This window comes from Hippocampus bargibanti, linkage group LG04 (assembly GCF_051943395.1).
Source record: "Hippocampus bargibanti isolate YZ-2025 linkage group LG04, ASM5194339v1, whole genome shotgun sequence".
Classification (NCBI taxonomy): Eukaryota; Metazoa; Chordata; class Actinopteri; order Syngnathiformes; family Syngnathidae; genus Hippocampus; species Hippocampus bargibanti.
The window spans coordinates 31,472,040-31,491,741 of NC_142737.1; the positions used below are offsets into that span (position 1 = coordinate 31,472,040).

Here is a 19,702-nt window from a genome sequence, read left to right on the forward strand (position 1 = left end):
GCTGGATTGCAAGGAAGGCGAGACTGATCTTTACAGGCTGGAAAGACAGAGAGACAATGCTGGGAAGGACCTGCAGCAGGTTAGGGTGATGAAGGATAAAGATGGCAATGTATTAACAGGTGCCGGTAGTGTGATGGCAAAATGGAAAGAGTACTTTGAAGAATTTATGAATGAGGAAAATGAGAAGGAACAAAGTGTAGAAGATGTGACTGTTGTGGACCAATGCGTAGCAAACATTAGCAAGGAGGAAATGAGTAGGGCGCTGAAGGGTATGAAGGGTGGAAAAAGCAATCGGGCCTGATGGTTTACCAATCGAGGTATGAAAGTTTCGAGGAGACGTGGCAGTGGTGTTCCTGACTGGGTTGTTCAACAAAATCTTAGCTGTTGAGCAGATGCCTGAAGAAAGGAGACGGAGTGTCCTGGTGCCCATTTTTAAGAACAAGGGAGAGGGGCAGAGTTGTAGTAACTACCAAAGAGGTGGTTTATGGATGTTGTCAAAGAGGACATGAAGGTAGCTGGTGTGATAGACGAGGATTCACAAAACTGGGTTACATGGAGGACGCTGACATTTGGTGACCCTTGAAGGGAAAAACCAAGAGGAAAAAAAGTGGAAGGAAATAAAAGATGTTTAAAATGTGTTCGTATAGAGATGGCCCTAACACATGCATACACGTGTAAATTGATTATTTTTGTTATGAGTTACTGGTTCAGATTTTTATGTTATAAATCTAAGTCAAAGTAGTTTTGTCATCAAAAGTTTTTTTTTTTGTCTCATATAATTATCCAGATGTTTGAGGTGTCACTCGATCACTGTTTTACTTGAATTTGCTTCAAAGCAGAATTTTTTTTTTTTTTTTTAAACCAGCTGATTTGAACAGCCAATATACCCAGAACCAAATAAGATAGAAATATTTTTTTTTCCTGTGAAAAAAGAGAGTAGAAGTTTTCTAACGCTGTATTGAACTTTTAGTAATGTAGTCCTTGTCACATTCGGATTGGCAGCAAGGTCACGCCTCCCCGTTTGAACCACCTGCTGCCAATCACCTTATTGTGTCACTGGGAATTTAAACGGGACACATTTGGTAGTATTTGCCAGTGTATTAAGTTGTCTCGCTACTGCCAGTGCCCATGTCAGATTCCTGATGCTGAGTATCTGGAGGTACCCGGTCCGAGACCCCCCGTCTCCCTGTTAGTAATCTCTACTACTCGGGATTGTTGCACTTTCATGTGCTTACTATTTTTATTACCCGTTCGTGTGGTACACATGTCGGTTTTCCCCTTGCCCCCCTACATGCACTTTGGTTACCTTTATTTTTGTATTTCTCCTGGTCCACGTTTGGAACCAGCCCATTTAGTTATTTATTAAACAATCTACACGGATCTACTGTCTCGGTTGCTTTGGGCATCCAGCTATTCATTTCGTTCAGACGAGACGGCTCGCTCTCTGCCTCGTTTGGAACGTGACTACAAATATTTTGTAGGTCCTGCAATTTAAGGGGAAAATGACAAAATATAATAAACATTAGTCTGTGATTCATATATTTTAGGCCAGCAGAGAAGGCCATGCTTGGTTCCTGAGGAAACATCCACAACACACATTTAACTTTATTCACACATCCAAATAGAAACAAATTATTGGGGAGTCGGTGGGGGTGTATGGTTCCAGCTTCACGATTTTTATATTTCCGTGGTGACTCCAATACAAATTTACCGAAAAAAAAACAAAGGGATTGTCAACTATCGATTTATTTACATGCAAGTTTTGACATTTCAGGAAGAAAAAACAGAATTGAAATGTGTTAAATGTCCACTGGTGTTAAATGTCCACTGCTTTTTCCCTGTCCTTCCTTTGCAAGTGCCCTGATTCTGGCTCAATCTCTCTCATTGGTGGTGACGCAGAGAGCAGGCTTATTCCAAAAGATGGCAGCTGTGAATCGTCTCCCTACAACAAAAACGTATACTCAACTTTTTCCGCAAATGTTCCCCAGTACCATACCGTTACTTGATTGTCCTGTCAAACATGTAATGTTGTCTCCAATCTATGTCAATAGTCCAGAAGAGGTCTTGCATCCTTACCAATATGTGTTGAAGGTGAGCCTTATCTAACATAATTTGATGTAGCATTAATGTAAATGAGTAAAACAGGCACTGTGTGTGTGAGTGTGTGTGCGTGTGCGTGTGTGTGTGTGTGTGTGTGTGTGTGTGTGTGTGTGTGTGTGTGTGTGTGTGTGTGTGTGTGGTGTGTGTGTGTGTGTGCGTGTGTGTGTGCGTGTGTGCGTGTGTGTGTGCGTGTGTGTGTGTGTGTGTGTGTGTGTGTGTGTGTGTGTGTGTGTGTGTGTGTGTGTGTGTGTGTGTGTGTGTGTGTGTGTGTGTGTGTGTTTATGTGTGGCCGCAGTATGTGTGGGCAAAGAACTGTGAGTCAGACAGACTGCTCGGCAGCACTGTGGCACCGCAGTGGACTGTTCTGGCTCCATTCCTGTTCACCCTCAATACATCGGACTTAACTACAATACTCCAACCTGCCACCTTAAGAGGTTCTCTGATGACTCTGGGATGTCGGCCTCATTATAGAGGGAGACGATTGGGAGTACAGGGGACTGACAAAGGACTTTGTGGACTGGTGCCAGCAGAATCACCTCCAGATCAACACCGGGAAAACCAAATAGTTGGTTGTGAATTTCTGCAGGAAACAGTCCTCACCTCCACCGATGAACATCCAGGACATAGAAAGGGTGACCTCCTACAAGTACATGGGTGTTCTTCCCAACAATAAACTTGACTGGTCTACAAACACGGATGCCCTGATTAAAAGGGGACAGAGTCGCCTCTTCCTACACAGGAAACTGAGGTCTTTTGGAGTTCAGGGGTCACTCCTCAAGACCTTCCACGACTATGTGGTCGCTTCAGCCATCCACTATGAAATTATCTGCTGGTCAGGCAGCATCACCACCCAGGACAGAAAAAGATTGGTGCGCCTGGTGGAGAGGGCCATTTCTGTCCTGGGCTGCTTCATGGACACTCTGAATGAGTGTTCTCAATAAACACGTGAAAAAAAGACTCATACATTGTAAATAGCACAGCCACCTTATGTAGGGTAAATACAGTTACATATATTCTTTTATTCTGTATATTTTATACTTTGAACTACGTATACTTCTTTTCTTCTGAAAGATTTTTGTGCACTTGGACACTGAAATCTGATAATTGTTTTTTTTTGTACAGGCCATACTTTATTTTCTTTTGTTTATCATTTCAACCTACCCTCAGTCCTTAAAAATTTCCTGCTGTAGATTGCAAATTTACCCATGATGGGACCATATAAGGCTTTCTGATTTTGATCGGAGTACATTTGTATTTGATAAGATCAAATATAGCCTTACTATGAGTAAGCAAAAGAAAAAACACTTAAGACCGATATGTTTCACTAGTATCAAAACCTGCTCACAACCATGTTGGCGATCACTTGACAGCTCCTCTCCTCTCTTCACCCAAGTGTCCAAAACATGCTGAAGAGAATTCAACGATACAACCACAAAGACAATCAATGAATCTCTCGGTCAAGGGTGTCTTGTGCTAGTATGGACATGCGGACATCCGTTTGTTTGAACAAGATGTTGGTTATGGACAATCCGTGATGAGAACAGAAGTCTAATATGAAAACAACTCTCAAATTCTGATCACTCCCAATCACGTGCTTCCTGGTTTCACTGTCATTGTCCACGTAAGCATTGAAGTCTCCCGGCCGAACAAGGAGTCCCCAGCAGAAATACTCTCCAGCACATTCTCCAATTACTCCCAAAACACTGGGTACCCCGAGCTGCTGCCCTTGCGACCGGGCCTCGGATAAGCAGTAGATAATGGATGGATTTATGTATGTATGTATGTATGTATGTATGTATGGATGGATGGATTGATGGATGGATGGATGGATAGATGGATGGATGGATGGATGGATGGATGGATGGATGGATGGATGGAAAAAATAAAACAACCGTAATTTCCGGACTAAGAGTGCACGTGATTATAAACCTCACCCAGTACGGTTTTAAAGGACAAACTGTTGTATCACATGATTAGTTCGTTTCGCAGGTGACACACGCACACTCAACAGAAACCATTCTGTACATACATAAACCGCACCCGACTATGAACCGCATGTTTAGAGAAAGAAAGACGGGACACAGAAAATGTTTTCAAAGTTTTAATATACCTCAAAGGACAACTGACACCACTTTTTTGTTTCCTTACTGACAGAAAAACGTTTTATATTATCAAAAATACCCAAAACACGCAGGCTGTGTCCAAGTGTCCAAAAACTACTTCAAAATTGAACCCGGAAGTGGCCAGTTTCAGAAGGTCCCCCCCACCCTTGTTCGTGACGTCACGCCAAGACGTCTTGCCTTGCTCGAGAATCAAAACAATGGCTTCAGATTTTGAGAAGATGCTTTCTTGTTACTCATCCAGTTGTGAATATGATTCAAATAGTTCTGAAGAGGAAAGAATAAATGTTTGCAATCGATTAAAGGAGTCCTCCCATATCAATTCGAGCCGTCAATGACAGTAATGTAGCACCCAGAAAATGCAGAAGATGGCACCAAAGCTCCGTTGGAAATGGGCTGATTTGTCTGCTGGGAATCTGTGTGAGCGAATATCAAATAGTTGTCTTGGTGCAACACACAACGATTCACCATCGCGATATTTGTTTTACTTCAAATTTCGCCATCAACACGGATCAACACGAAGTTTTCAGACCAAAACAAATACCGCAAAATGCATTGTGTGTCGCTTTCTCGGTCAGAGGCATTCCAAACGTGACGTCACGTGGGGATCGTCATCAACTCGAAAACAAGACTTCCTGAATATTCAGCGCGAGTCTTAAAACGTAAAATATAGCGATACGCGGTGAAATCTTTGTAAAATAAGCTCAGTAGAAGTCATTTGAAGCGATTTTACACATTTTGGACAAACTTGTCCAGAGGCATCGGTTGTCCTGTAAATTTTGTTTCGAAACAGTGCCTGTTATGCGGCAGCAACACAACATGCATTACAGTAGTACTAACAGGTCTGGGTATAAAAACATACCAAGTCACTGAGACACGGAAGAAATAGCAAAAGTTGCTCTTCACATAGGGCAAGTTTTGGTAAACGAGTTCTCGCCGCTGCTTATCCAAGCCTCCGATTCAACTCGGAGGGCCACTTTAAATGCATGATTCACAGGCGTAGTTACCATAGTTACATGAACTTGCGTTTTATATTCGCCATGTCTCACTCTTACCTTTAGTGCTGGAGCACCCCATGGCGGCCGTTAGAAAAAAATGCATACATTGGCCGTATCATTGCATAAATCGCAGGGTTGAAAGCTTGTGACAAAAGTCGCGGCTTATAGTCCGGAAATTACACTAATTAATTAATTAATTAATTAATTACGCTAATTAAATTAAAGATACAGAAGTGTCTAAATTTTATGTACATCCTTTTAATTTTTCTGATTGACGCCATGGTTTATTTGTTTCTTCTTTCTAACTGTTCAGTCCCAGGCCCATGTGACCCAGACGACCTTATTGATGGAATAATCTTTGCAGCAAACTACTTGGGCTATACTCAGCTGCTCTCGGTTAAGACACCCACAAAGTACGTCCGCATGATGCAAGCACAGGAGGCTGTCACCCACATCAAGGTGAAACACACACCACCAGTCATATTATTTACACGTGAGCATTCAGAATGAATCACCAATATTTATAATATGCGCAAACAGTCATTTTCTATGGCTCCAACACCCATGGACGAGCACAAGCATGCGTATGTATGTGCTTCGAGTGGCAGTGCCCCCCACTCAACGGAGGCCTCTTGGCGGCCCACCTGGTTTGGAGGGGTGAGCCGAAAGGAATGCCCGGGTGAGAAATGGGTCGAGGATCCAGGAACGGGGAACGCACTGACGTTCCTCTGGCCCATAGCCCTCCCAATCGACCAGGTACTGCACTCCCCTGCGCATGCGCCTGGAGTCCAGTATCTCCCGCACGGTGTAGACCGGGCCGAAAAGTTAAACCTTGTGAGGAATAGTGACCATCGGGCCTGCCGAGAGTTGAGTCTCCTTTGTCCGACCGGCAGCCAGGTTCTTGTGATCGGTGTAGACGGTGAAGGGGTGTTTGGCCCCCTCAAGCCAGTGTCTCCATTCTTGCAGCGCCAGGACGACCGCCAACAGTTCCCGGTTGCCTACGTCATAGTTGGCTTCTGCGGGGCTGAGCCGGCGGGATAAGAAGGCGCATGGTCAGTAGGGGAGCGCTGGGACAGGACGGCCCCCACTCCGGACTCGGATGTGTCAACCTCGACCGGATCCGGGTCGGGATGACGAAGGACTGGGGGGTTGGAAAAGGCTCGGCAGAGGTGGTTGAACGCCCCCTCCGCTTCGGGGGTCCACCTGAGGGGGACCTTGGTGGACGTGAGGTTAGTAAGGGGGAGTGCCTTCTGACTATAACCGCGAACAAAGCGGCGGTAGAAATTGGCTAACCCCAGAAACCACTGGAGCTGCTTGCGCGTCTTCGTGGTGGGCCACTCTACCACCGCTTTGTTCTTGGCGGGGTCGGCCCTGAGCTGCCCCTGTTTCACGACGAACCCCAGAAAAGACAGAGAGCGGACATGGAACTCGCACTTCTCTGCCTTCACGTAGACCCGGTTTTGCAGGAGCTGCCCCAGGACCCGTCGGACGTCCTGCCGTTGCTCTTCTGCAGATTTGGAAAAAATAAGAATGTCGTCTAAATAAACAAATACAAAGACGTTGAGGAAGTCCCTGAGCACATCGATGATAAGGTTTTGGAATATGGCAGGCGCGTTAGTGCGTCCGAACGGCATCATCAAGTATTCAAAATGCCCCAGGGCCGTTTTGAATGCAGTCTTCCACTCGTCCCCCTCTCGGATGCGGACCAGATGGTATGCACTTCGTAAGTCCAATTTCGAGAAAATGGTTGCCGACTGGAGGGGCGCGAAGGCTGAGTCCATGAGTCCATGAAGGGGAGAGGGTATTTGTTGCGGATGGTGATGTCGTTCAGACCCCGATAATCAACGCACGGGCGCAGGGATCCATCCTTCTTGTCAATGAAGAAGAACCCTGCGCCAAGCGGAGAACGCGACGGTGAGTCCCGCCGCAAGGGAAGAGTCTATGTAAGTGTTCAGGGCTTCTTGTTCCGGTTGTGAGATGTGGTATAGTCTGGAGTCCGGTAATGGAGCCCCTGGCTGCAGTTCGATCGCACAGTCATACGGACGGTGGGGCAGCAGGGATTGTGCACTGTCCTTGCTGAACACCTTCCGCAAGTCGTGGTAGCAATGGGGCACGCCCTTGAGGCAGATAACCTCGGGCGGGCCACCGCGGGAGGGGTCTCGCCCTGCTGTCGCCGACCGCAGGTAGTTGGCATAGCAGTAGGGACTCCAGCCCTGTATGGTGGGGCCCTCCCAGGAGATGGACGGTTCATGTGTACTGAGCCAAGGAAGGACCAGTACTAACGGCGGGAGAGCATAACTAAAAATTGATGGTGTTCGGTATTGTTGCCCGCTAACCTGAGTTTAAGCGGGGCCGTGGTGTGGGTAACCTTGGCCAGGAGTCGGCCTCAAGATCGAGAATCTCCTTGGGGGGGAAGAGCTCGATGAGTTCACAGCCCAAGGAGTCGGCCAGTTGGGGATCGATAAAACACCCATTGGCCCCTGAGTCCACTAGCGCCCGCACAGTTTGGGAGCTGGAAGGGCCATCTATGTCGCTGTCCAGCTCCAATCGCGTTACAGGAGCCGTGGATTAATTCTCAGAAGCTAATTTATGCAAATAACATAACCCGTCCGCATATATCCACCGATGTAATCTCAATAGTCTCTGTCCCACTCACACCCCTCACACCACTGCTATCCTTATCCACAGTCTCGTGACTTCCTGTATCAATGATTTCAATTCACTACTCCTCTGTGTCCATCACAAATTTCTCTGTGAACAACGAGTCCAGAATTTTTGAGCTCGGATCATCACAAGAACACCGTCCTTTCACCACATCACACCTGTCCTCCAACAGGTCTACTGGTTCCCTGTCAAACTCAGAATCAACTTCAAAATACTTCTACATACATTTAAAGCCATCTATAACCTTGCCCCCCTATTTGTCTGACAAAATTTCCGTTGCCCTCAGGTCCTTGTCCTCCCTCCACCTCTTTGTGCCCCTGGCCCGTCTCAACACGATGCGTTGCAGAGTTTTCAGCCGCTCTGCTCCCAAACTCTGCTTTTCACTTTCATCCAACATCCGAAATATTGATTCACTTCCCACATTCAAATCCTACCTTAAAACCCACCAATTTAAAAGTGCATTCGCAGTTTAAAATAGTCTCCTCTTTTATTATTGATAATTTTATCTATGCGTCTGTGTAAGCTCTCAGTCGTACAGGAGTTGGCCTCTCCTATACGACAGGATAGTATATGATGTCAATCTGTTGTTTTTAAGTATTTTCTATTGAATACTATTATATACCAAAATGTTAACAGTTCATTTATAAATCTTATAACGTTTAGTGTCATTTTAATAATTTTATATTTCGTATTATCGATCTTTATTACTGTGTCGGCGCACACGCTTTCTGCTGACCCAAATCCGCACGGCTTCCCACGCATGTGGGCTGTCCAAAAATCGCACTCCCTGCCAACGGAGAAGCTAGAAGAGGTCACCTGTCTTAAAGGGGCGGCGGCGCAGTCTGTGAGCCCGACGCAGCATTTGTGTTGCGGCGAGACCACCCGCTCCGCCTCGGCGTCGGTGGACATCCCTCCCTCTCCCCGATTGCTGTGCGAGTGAGATGCTGTCATGCCGGAGAAAATTGTCATACGTGTTTGTTAAGAAACAGTTATTTTGTATCGTCATTGTGTGCATTGCTGCTCCGTCAAATAAACATCCTACTTGTTCGATATTGTCACGTTCGGATTGACAGCTGGGGGCGGGGCCATCCCTCCCCGCTTCCACCACTTCCTTCTTCGGGTACGAAAATGGGACGCTGTCAACTTGTACTTTGTATTACCCTGGACTTTCTATATCTTCGTCCGAGCCCCCTGCCCCCACATCCCGTAATCCTTTAGGGATTGTTCCTTTTCTGCACAACTGTCATGATGCTAAAAGAAATGTTAAATAATTTTGTGTGTTCTGGATTTTGGATGGGAGAAAGGTGCGCATTTCTCCCCATCCAAAACAGTAGAGTTGGGCGACCACTAATTGATTGAGACTGATTGAGAAGGTGATTGCAACCACCTGGGAATGGCCAATTGCCGCTGGGATCTGATTGGCCAGAAGCTCAGGTGAAGCACCTTTAAAACTAGACTGAGCCAGTCACTTCGAGGAGGAAGAAGAGGAACAAAGGACAGCCTGGAGAGCAGTGTTACCTGGGGTCTGCCGAAAACTGATATCAACTTCAAATAAAGAAAACTCACAATACCCTTCCTGCATCTGGCTGAGTGAACTTTTATCAACTTTCCACCTGCGTGCTGTATCGCATCACGACAATTTGGTGGCAGTGGTGGGATCGTTTCACCCTGCATGAAGAAGGTGGGATCGTTACGCCTTGCTGAAGTGGAAAAGATAAGAGGAAGCCGAGAGGAAGAAGGTGGGACGAGTAAGAAGTTGTGTAGCACGGGCCAACCAAACTGGACTGAAGAGTTCTGAAGGGGATCAAGGAAACCAGAAGCTTGAGTTGCCCCAAGAAGATGCCGTTCTTCTTTTCCATGAGGCGTCTGACAGTTGCCAAGCCAAGGATGGAACTGAGCAGAGTGCGATGGAACCAGTGGTGAAGCCTAAGACTCAGACAAGAGGTGATGTTGATTGAACAGATCTAGAGATCAGATGCACCCAACAAGTAAGAATGGACATTTGACAGTCGATCTAGTCAACATTATCCTCCTCTGGGACCGCAGCCCCGGGGCGCTGACTCTCGAACAGCCAGGCCAACGAACCTTCGTCCCGCACAAGAAACTCCCAAGTTGGGTTACTTAACATGCCCAACCTCCACAGTTTCATCATCTAAGACAAGCTGCAATTCCCATGGTTTCTGAACCCAGAATTCCAGAAAGAAGCGGAAGATGCAGAACGTCAGAAGCTGGAAGAGGATCTCCAGCGAGAATAACGGCAAGAATTTATCAGGGAGAGATTGGCACCCTGGACAGAAGGTGTTAATATTGTTGCATATGGGATCAAGTAAGCTACTGGCAAAGTGGCAGGGCCCATACGCTGTGACTAGGAGAATAGGACCTGTCACATATGACATTCTCTGCCCTGACAACAAATGTTATTGCTGATTATTTGACAAGAATGTCTGAACTCTGAGGAGAGGGGGTGAATGATGTCATGATGCTAAAAGAAATGTTAAATAATTTTGTGTGTTCTGGATTTTGGATGGGAGAAAGGTGCGCATTTCTCCCCATCCAAAACAGTAGAGTTGGGCGACCACTAATTGATTGAGACTGATTGAGAAGGTGATTGCAACCACCTGGGAATGGCCAATTGCCGCTGGGATCTGATTGGCCAGAAGCTCAGGTGAAGCACCTTTAAAACTAGACTGAGCCAGTCACTTCGAGGAGGAAGAAGAGGAACAAAGGACAACCTGGAGAGCAGTGTTACCTGGGGTCTGCCGAAAACTGATATCAACTTCAAATAAAGAAAACTCACAATACCCTTCCTGCATCTGGCTGAGTGAACTTTTATCAACTTTCCACCTGCGTGCTGTATCGCATCACGACAACAACCGTGTGCGAGTTGCTTCTTGTCATTATTGGGTTTCCCATTGCCCCGCCCCCCACTCGTCGTTTTTGGTATTCTTTATTTTTGATTATTCCCCTGGTCCTCTTTTTGGGACCAGCGCTTTGTGTTATAGCTTAATAAACCATCCTGCACGGACCTTTGTCTCTGTCGTGTTGGCAGCCGTAGAATAAAAAAAAGGTCTGGCGGTCGTGGTCGTAAGTACGCTTGGTCGGAACTCGAGCCGGTCGTAAATCGGATGTTACCTGGATATATATATATCCCTACTGTCCAGAGATGGTGGTGCCAAACATCTGCTATTATAAGTCCCTGCTCTAAGGTTGGGGGGGAGCAGAAAACTGTTTCCTGAGGCTACACTGATTACATCTATTGTCCTGACTGATTACTTCTATGTTCCTGACTGATTATGGTCTACGACTGGCCTCATTGCCCTATTTGCTCTGCTATCATCTCATCAGCATAACTGTATGATTAGAATTTCAGAAGTGTGTTGTAAGCATGATCCAAATTAAACCTCACACCACCATGGCGATTTAGTGAAGGTTTTTGTTGTTTCATTAAAATAGCTTCTTTTACTCCCCTTTCAAACCATCTATTTTCTTTTGCGAAGATTTTAACCTCATTGTTGTCAAATCAGTGGTTTCTAGCTTTTAGGTGCATATGTACTGCAGATTGAAGCCTACTAGTATTTTCCCTGCGATGTTGATAAAATATTTTTTGAGAATTTGTTTAGTCTCCCCAATCTATTGCTCTTTACAATCTTCATTTTTACAATGTATTGAATGAACTACATAGCTTTTTTTTCATTTGCTAGCCTATCTTTTGGATGCACTAATTTTTGTCTTAGTGTTTATCGGTTTGAAAAAAAGTAGGAATTTTGTGTTGCCAAAGGACCCTTTGTAGTTTTTCAGAAATCCCTGCAATGCAAGGTACTGCTACTACCCTCCTTTTAGTGTGTTCAGGATTTTAGGTTTTGTTCACTATTCTTTTCTTTTGACATTTGTTAAAAGACCACTGAGGGTAACCATAATATGTGAGTGCTCTCTTGATATGTTTTGACTCCTTTTCGCTACTTTTGACGCTTGTTGGCATTAGTTTAGCCCTATGCTGGAGGGTTCTGATAACTCCTAGTATGTGTTGTAGAGGGTGGTCAGATTCAAAATTTAAGTATGGGTTAGTGTGCGTGGCCTTGCTAAAATCTTCTGTTTTTAGCACTGTGTCGTCTTTTATGATTACTTTACAATCCCAAAAGGCTAGTTGGTTCTCTTTCATATCGCAACTAAATTTAATATTGGTATCGACAGAGTTGAGGTGATCGGTGAAGGATTGAATTTCTTGTTTTTCAATTACGACGCAAGTGTCGTCCACATATCTAAACCAGTGCCAAGGTTTGGTCCCTGGGAAGGATCTGAGGGCCTGTTTCTCCATCTCTTCCATGTACAGACTAGCCACTATGGGTAAATCTGGTGAGCCCATAGCACAACCACGAATGTATTTTTAAATTGTTTCCATAAATTGAAAATACGTAGTATTAAGGCAAATTTCCAATAATGGTCAGATGTGGTCCGGTTTAAGTTTCTTTCATGCAGAGAAGAGTCCGCCAGCAGTGTTGTCCTCACCACTGAGACTACTGCTCGGGTTGGGACCGATGTACAAAGACAGGTCACATCATAAGATGCCAATGTTTCCTCAGGCTCCAATTTGAGGTCTTGGATACTCTCTACAAACCCTGTGGTGTTCTCTATGTGATGTTTTGTTTTACCAACCAGTGGAGAGAATATAGTTTTTAAACATTGGGCTACAATGTATGACGAGGAGTCAATGCTTCAAACAATGGGTCTTGGGGGAACCCTTCTTTATGTATTCTTGGCAGGCCATAGATACATGGCGTGGCCTCTCCCGGGTATTATCTAACAAATTCCTTGTGTGTTCTGCATACTTGACAATAAAGATGATTCTGATTCTGATCAAACATCACACCTGACATTTTTCTCCAGCCGTTCCACCCGTCCTGGACACACTTCCTCACCTCTTTTCCACACTCTCCATTGCTCTGGACAGTTGACAGTTGTACTTAAAATCCTCCACCTTCTTTCTCTCTTCTCTCTGTAGCAGCACTCTTGTACTTGGGTCCCTCTCATTCATACACACATATTCCGTCTTGGCATAGCTAATTTTGTTATTGCTATACTACTACTGTTGTTATGTCTCATAGAGAGCTCATAAAATAAAGAAAGAATAATATATCAATATGTATGGCTAGCTAGTTCTGATGCTTCAAGAATTGCTTTGTTACCATGAAACGCACAGCCATTGTCTGGACAAAGTCCAAAATTCACCACACCAACTTTGTCCAATAAATTAAATATGCAAGTCAGACTGGGGCATATTTTAGTCAGTCATCAGTAAAACTGGTGCCGTCAGTGCTTGACCAGAAATTGACGGGGACGATTAAAAGTTCAGATAAAATTCATTTCTATTCTTGCTTTGTTCGTCCAACCGTGTGTGTGTGTGTGTGTGTGTGTGTGTGTGTGTGTGTGTGTGTGTGTGTGTGTGTGTGTGTGTGTGCGTGCGCGCGCGCGCGTGTGTGTGTGTATGTGTGTGTAATGTTACAACTGTTCAATTTTAGATATGTCTATAAATTTGGATAATTTTTTAACCTCTCAAATTTCTGAAATTTGTAAAATTGATCCTAATTTCTCAAAACGAATGATCTTAAAAATCGTTATTTTTTTATTTCTAATTATATAATTGGATCAAGACATCTCTACAGTTTACCAGTCATTTATATTCTGTTTAAATATTCCGGGTTGGATAAAGCTAAGTGTATCCAATTGTCCTTATGCTGACAATAATGAGCGCATCTTGAATTAATATCCTTATATGTTAGTTTTGAACGGTGGGGTAATTTCACTGGTGTTTGCTGTCGTGACGATGAATGAAAAAATATAAGTACCTGCTCACGATATATATATTTTTTATTCCTTTATGTGTATGTTTGTAGTCCTCTGAAGATGGTGCCCAGGCAATGACAGCGGTTGATCTCTTCATCTCCACTCAGAGAATAAAAATGCTCAATGCAGACTCCAAGGTATATGCCTGCTGATTATAGTACACACAACCACAAGTGCCCCTTTTAACCAATAACACACCATTGATTCTATGGCCTGATCATACAATGTATTGGACTGTATTCTCACCATCATCTTTGGAATGTTCCTCAATGTAGCCACAAGGGGGCATAAGCCAGTGTCTTATTGTGCCGGTCCCAAGCCCGGATAAATACAGAGGGTTGTGTCAGAAAGGGCATCCGACGTAAATATTTTTTGCCAAAACAAAAATGTGAATCAAACCTCTAAATCCCATACCGGATCGGTCGAGGCCCTGGTTAACAACGGCCACCATCGGCACTGTTGGTGGACTACTGTTGGTCGAAGAAGAAGAGGAGGGAAGTGTGCCCGTAGGAAGAGAAAAATGGAACGGCAAGAGTATAGTACTAAGAGTAGGAACTTTGAATGTAGGAACAATGTCAGGTAAAAATAGAGAGCTGGTGGATGTGATGCAGAGAAGGAAGGGAGGCATACTCTGTGTCCAGGAGACCAGGTGGAAAGGGAGCAAGGCGAGAAGCTTAGGGTTGAGGGTTCTATCATGGGAAATTTGTCCTATCATGGCTAAGACAGAAAGAGAAATGGAGTTGGGGTTATCTTAAAAGAGTAGTTTGTTAGGAATGTCTTAGAAGCAAAAAGAGTATCAGATAGAATGATGAGTCTGAAGCTAGAAATTGAAGGTGTGATGTAAAATGGTGTTCGTGGGTATGCCCCACAAAAAGGATGTGAGTTTGCGGAAGAAGAGACATTTTGGTTGGACTTTAAAGAAGTCTTATAGAAAATCCCGAGAAGTGAGAGGGTTGTAATTAGTGGAGACTTCAATGGACATGTTGGCGCAGGAAACAAAGATGATGAGGAGGTCATGGGCAGCTTTGGACTCCAGATGAGGAATGCTGAAGGACAGATGGTGGTTGACTTTGCGAAGAGAATGGAAATTGGTATTATAAATGCTTTCTTTCAGAAGAGACGGGAACATAGGGTGACCTATAAGAGTGGAGGCAGAGTACACAGGTAGACTACATTTTGTGTCAACGGAAATCAGTGACTGCAAAGTAGTGGTTGGTGAGAGTGTAGCCAGACAGCATAGGTTGGTGGTGTGTAGGATGACGCTGGCAGTGAGGAAGATGAAGAAACCAAAGGCTGCAGTGAGGACAAAATGGTGGAAGTTGAAAAAGGAAGAGTGTTGCATGACATTTAGGCAGGAGGTAAGACAAGCACTGGGTGGGCAAGAGGTCCTTCCAGATGACTGGCAAACTACAGCGAATATAATCAGAGACACGGGTCGGTAAGTACTTGGTGTATCGAGTGGAAGAAAGGTAGATAAGGAGACTTGGTTGTGGAATGGGGAGGTGCAGGAGTGTATACAGAGAAAGAGGTTAGAAAAGAAGAAGTGGGACACTGAGAGGACGGACGAGAGTAGACAGCAGTACAAGGAGATGCAGCGCACAGTTAAAGTAAAGGTGGCAAAGGCCAAACAAGAGGCATATGATGACTTGTATGCTTGGCTGGACAGCAAGGAAGGTGAGACTGATCTTTACAGGCTGGCGAGACAGAGAGCCAAAGATGGTAAGGACCTGCAGCAGGTTCGGGTAATTAAGGATAGAGATGGCAATGTATTAACAGGTGCCAGTAGTGTGATGGCAAGATGGAGTGAGTACTTTGAAGAATTGATGAATGAGGAAAATGAGAAGGAACAAAGAGTAGAAGATGTGACTGTTGTGGACCAAGACGTAGCAAGCATTAGCAAGGATGAAGTGAGGAGGGCGCTGAAGAGGATGAAGGGGGGAAAGGCACTCGGGCCTGATGATTTACCAATCGAGGTATGGAAGTGTCTTTGAGAGGTGGCGGTGGTGTTCTTGACTGGTTTATTCAACAAGATCTTAGTTGGTGAACAGATGCCTGAAGAATGGAGACAAAGTGTACTCGTGCCCATTTTTAAGAACAAAGGAGATGTGCAGAGTTGTACTCATTACAGAGGAATAAAGTTGATGAGCCATACAATGAAACTCTGGGAAAGAGTAGTTGAAGCTAGACTGAAAGCAGAAGTGAACATTTGTGAGCAGCAGTATGGCTTCATGCCAAAAAAGAGTACGACAGATGCAATATTTGCTTTAAGAATGCTGATAGAGAAGTACAGAGAAGTTCAGAAGGAATTGAATTGTGTCTTTCTAGATCTGGAGAAAGCGTATGACAGGGTGCCCAGAGAAGAGCTGTGGCATTGCATTAGGAAGTCTGGAGTGACGGAAAAGTATGTTAGAGCGGTACAAGACATGTACCATGACTGTAAGACAGTTGTGAGGTGTGCTGTCGGTATGACTGAGGAATTCAAGGTGGAGGTGGGACTCCACCAGGGGTCAGCTCTGAGCCCCTTCTTGTTTGCTATGGTGATGGACAGGCTGACAGACGATATTAGACAAGAATCTCCTTGGACCATGATGTTTGCAGAGGACATTGTGATCTGTAGCGAGAACAGGGAACAGGTGGCGGAGAAACAAGAGCAGTGGAGATATGCCCTGGAAAGGAGAGGAATGAAGATCAGTCGCAGCAAGACGGAAAATATGTGTGTGAATGAGAGGGATCGAAGTGCAAGAGTGATGCTACAGGGAGAAGAGATAAAGAAGGTGGATGATTTTAAGTACTTGGGGTCAACTGTCCAGAGCAATGGAGAGTGTGGAAAAGAGGTGAAGAAGCGTGTCCAGGCAGGCTGGAGCGGCTGAAGAAAAATGTCAGGTGTGATGTGTGATAGAAGGGTTTCAGCTAGGATGAAAGGAAAAGTGTATAAAACCGTGGTCAGACCAGCCATGATGTTTGGACTGGAGACAGTGCCACTGAAGAAAAGACAGGAAGCAGAGCTGGAGGTAGCAGAGCTGAAGATGTTAAGGTTTCCTTTGGGAGTGACCAGGTTGGAAAGGATCAGGAATGAGTACATTAGAGGGACAACTCATATTAGAGGCTTTGGAGAGAAAGTCAGAGAGGCCAGACTGAGATGGTTTGGACATGACCAGAGGAGAGAGAGCGACTATATAGGGAGAAGGATGCTGAGCCTGGAACTGCCAGGCAGGAGACCGAGAGGAAGACCAAAGAGGAGGTTAATGAATGTGGTCAAAGAGGATATAAAGGTAGCTGGTGTGAGAGAAGAGGATGCACAAAACCGGGATAGATGGAGGACATTGATTCGCTGTGGCGACCCCTGATGGGAAAAGCCGAAAGGAAAAGAAGAAGCTTACTGCTTATTCCGATACTATTTCTAAGAACCCAAGGAGAAAATTTGCATGCCGGTTGTATCGATATTATATCGAGACTTTACTATATATATATATATATATACAGTAAAGTCTCGTTATATCGATATTCAAGGGAGAAAAAAATATCGATATAACCGGGACTATCGATATATCCGACCCTGTTTGCATGTAATTTTCTCCGTGCGTGCATAGAAATAGTATCGATATAACCGGGACTATCGATATATCCGATATCGATATAACGAGACTTTACTGTATATATATTAGTAGGGAATGACCGAGCAAAGATTCTGTGGGACTTCCAGATACAGACTGACAAGATGGTAATGGCCAACCAACCAGATATCGTGGTCATAGATAAAGGGCAAAGGAAAGCCGTTGTCATGGATGTAGCGGTCCTGAGTGATGGAAACATCAGAAAGATGAGAAAATCGAGAAATACCAAGGGCTCAGAGAGGAGCTGGAGAGAGCCTGGAAGGTAAAGGTGACAGTCGTGCCTGTGGTGGGCGGAGCACTCGGGGCAGTGACCCCCAAACTCGACGAGTGGTTGCAACAGATCCCGGGAACAACATCGTATATCTCGGCCCAGAAAAGTGCAGTGCTGGGAACAGCGCGGATACTGCGCAGAACCGTCAAGCTTCCTGGCCTCTGGTAGAGGACCCGAGCTAAAATGGGGGACAGACACCACCCATGAGGGGTGAGACGAGGATTTATATATATATATATATATATATATATATATATATATATATATATATATATATATATATATATATATATATATATATATATATATATAAAGTCTCGTTATACAGTAAAGTCTCGTTATATCGATATCGGATATATCGATAGTCCCGGTTATATCGATATTTTTTCGGACTCCCTTGAATATCGATATAACGAGACTTGTATATATATATATATATATATATATATATATATAGTGTATAGTGCCACTTAGCAGTTTGTTTTTTTGACGACGATACTAGTGCAGCGTGTTCTACCGGAAACAAATTCCTTGTGTGTTCTACATACTTGGCAATAAAGATGATTCTGATTCTGATATATATACAGAGAAAGAGAGACAGAGATATTTTGCCAATTAATGCCAATTAAGCCAATTGATGAACATGTAATTTGAATTAGATGCGTTGGGGGAAGGAAATGTCAAAAACAGTTTGGAATGACTTGTGAGGATCAAAATGCATAAATGGAAATATCAGTGGACCTTCTTAATGCAGGCAGTTCCAGCTGAAGTTAGAAGCTAACAGTTAGCTTCTAACTTTAGTTAGCTGCTAACCTAACAATTTCCTTCAGGATTGATAACCACAATTTGCATATAAACCTTGTGTACTTTATATAATTAGAATCTGAGAAATTAAGATGAAGGAATAGCAAAGCCTACAATTTATTTGATTATTTTTACTGAAAATTATTATATTTTTTTATTAAATCCGACCCTTTGAATATTATATGACTTTTGTTGTGTTTAGTTGAATACAGGCTCAAAATGACTTGCAAATCATTGTATTCTATTTTTAAATTCGTATTTACAGGGCTTCCCAACATCATTGGAATTGAGGTTTGGGGGAGGTGGTTGGATGGATGGATGGAATTTTGAGGTGTTTTTATATCTAAACCGGAACGGAATTTCAGTTTTGATATCATGTACATAAGCACTGTTGTGCTCTTTGACTTACAGGAGACAATGATGGACTATCCTCTGCGTACCATGTCCTATATTGCAGACAAAGAGAACACTCTGGTTTTTATGGCCAGATGCCGAATGCCTCGATTTGATTCTCAAGAAATTGTTGACTTCTCAGACCCGGAAGCAAAGGGCCAGTACAAGATGACATGTCATTTGTTGGAATCTGAGGATGTAAGTCAACAACAATTTTATTTTGATATGAGATTAGATAACCTTTATTTGTCTCACATTGTAGAAATCAGCAAAGTTATGAAAGGAAGACAAAAGTTAAAAGAATAAGTACAAAAACAAAATGTAGGAGCTGCTGTAAAGGCCGACACTCAAAAAACAAATATGACACAACACAAATGATACAGAGAGTTTTTCAATCTTAAGAATATTTTTGCACCCGCTTTGTTATATGGAGCATTTATAGATGAAAGAGGAGAGGATCAAAGTGTCTCCTAGGTGTCCCTCACACATTTCTCCATAAACTACAACTAGTTCAGAATTCCATCGCCCTGATCAAATTATTTCTATATACTGTATATATAAAGCAATCCATAAACTTGCTCCAAAAAGCTCTCTGGCCTCTTTCAAATTTCCGTTCCCTCTCGTTCCATCAGGTCGTCATTCTCCCTAAACATCTGTATACCCTCTACTCATTTTGGCATGATGAGGTGCAGAGCTTCCAGCCGCTCAGCCCCCAAGCACTTCCACCCAACAGCCGAAATACTGATTCTCTTTCCACAATCAAATTCTCAAAACCCACCTTTTTAAAATGGTATTATTTGGATAGATAAGCTCTTCTTTTATTATTTATAATTTTATCTGTGATTTTATTGTTATCATCCTGTGTCTGTAAAGTGTCCTTGGGTGTTTTGAAAAGCA

At 43.9% G+C, this 19,702-nt stretch overlaps 1 protein-coding gene across 1 annotated transcript in view; it reads left to right on the plus strand.

The window, feature by feature from the left end:
• Positions 1-19,702, plus strand: part of LOC148899697 (amyloid-beta A4 precursor protein-binding family A member 1-like) — a 77,745-nt gene that overhangs the window by 20,219 nt on the left and 37,824 nt on the right. Inside the window, exons 2-6 of the mRNA XM_088995570.1 lie at positions 1,857-1,955; positions 2,052-2,091; positions 5,532-5,677; positions 13,774-13,860; positions 18,824-19,003. Coding sequence (XP_088851696.1) covers positions 1,857-1,955; positions 2,052-2,091; positions 5,532-5,677; positions 13,774-13,860; positions 18,824-19,003 — 552 coding nt within the window. The remainder of the gene's footprint in view (positions 1-1,856; positions 1,956-2,051; positions 2,092-5,531; positions 5,678-13,773; positions 13,861-18,823; positions 19,004-19,702) is intronic.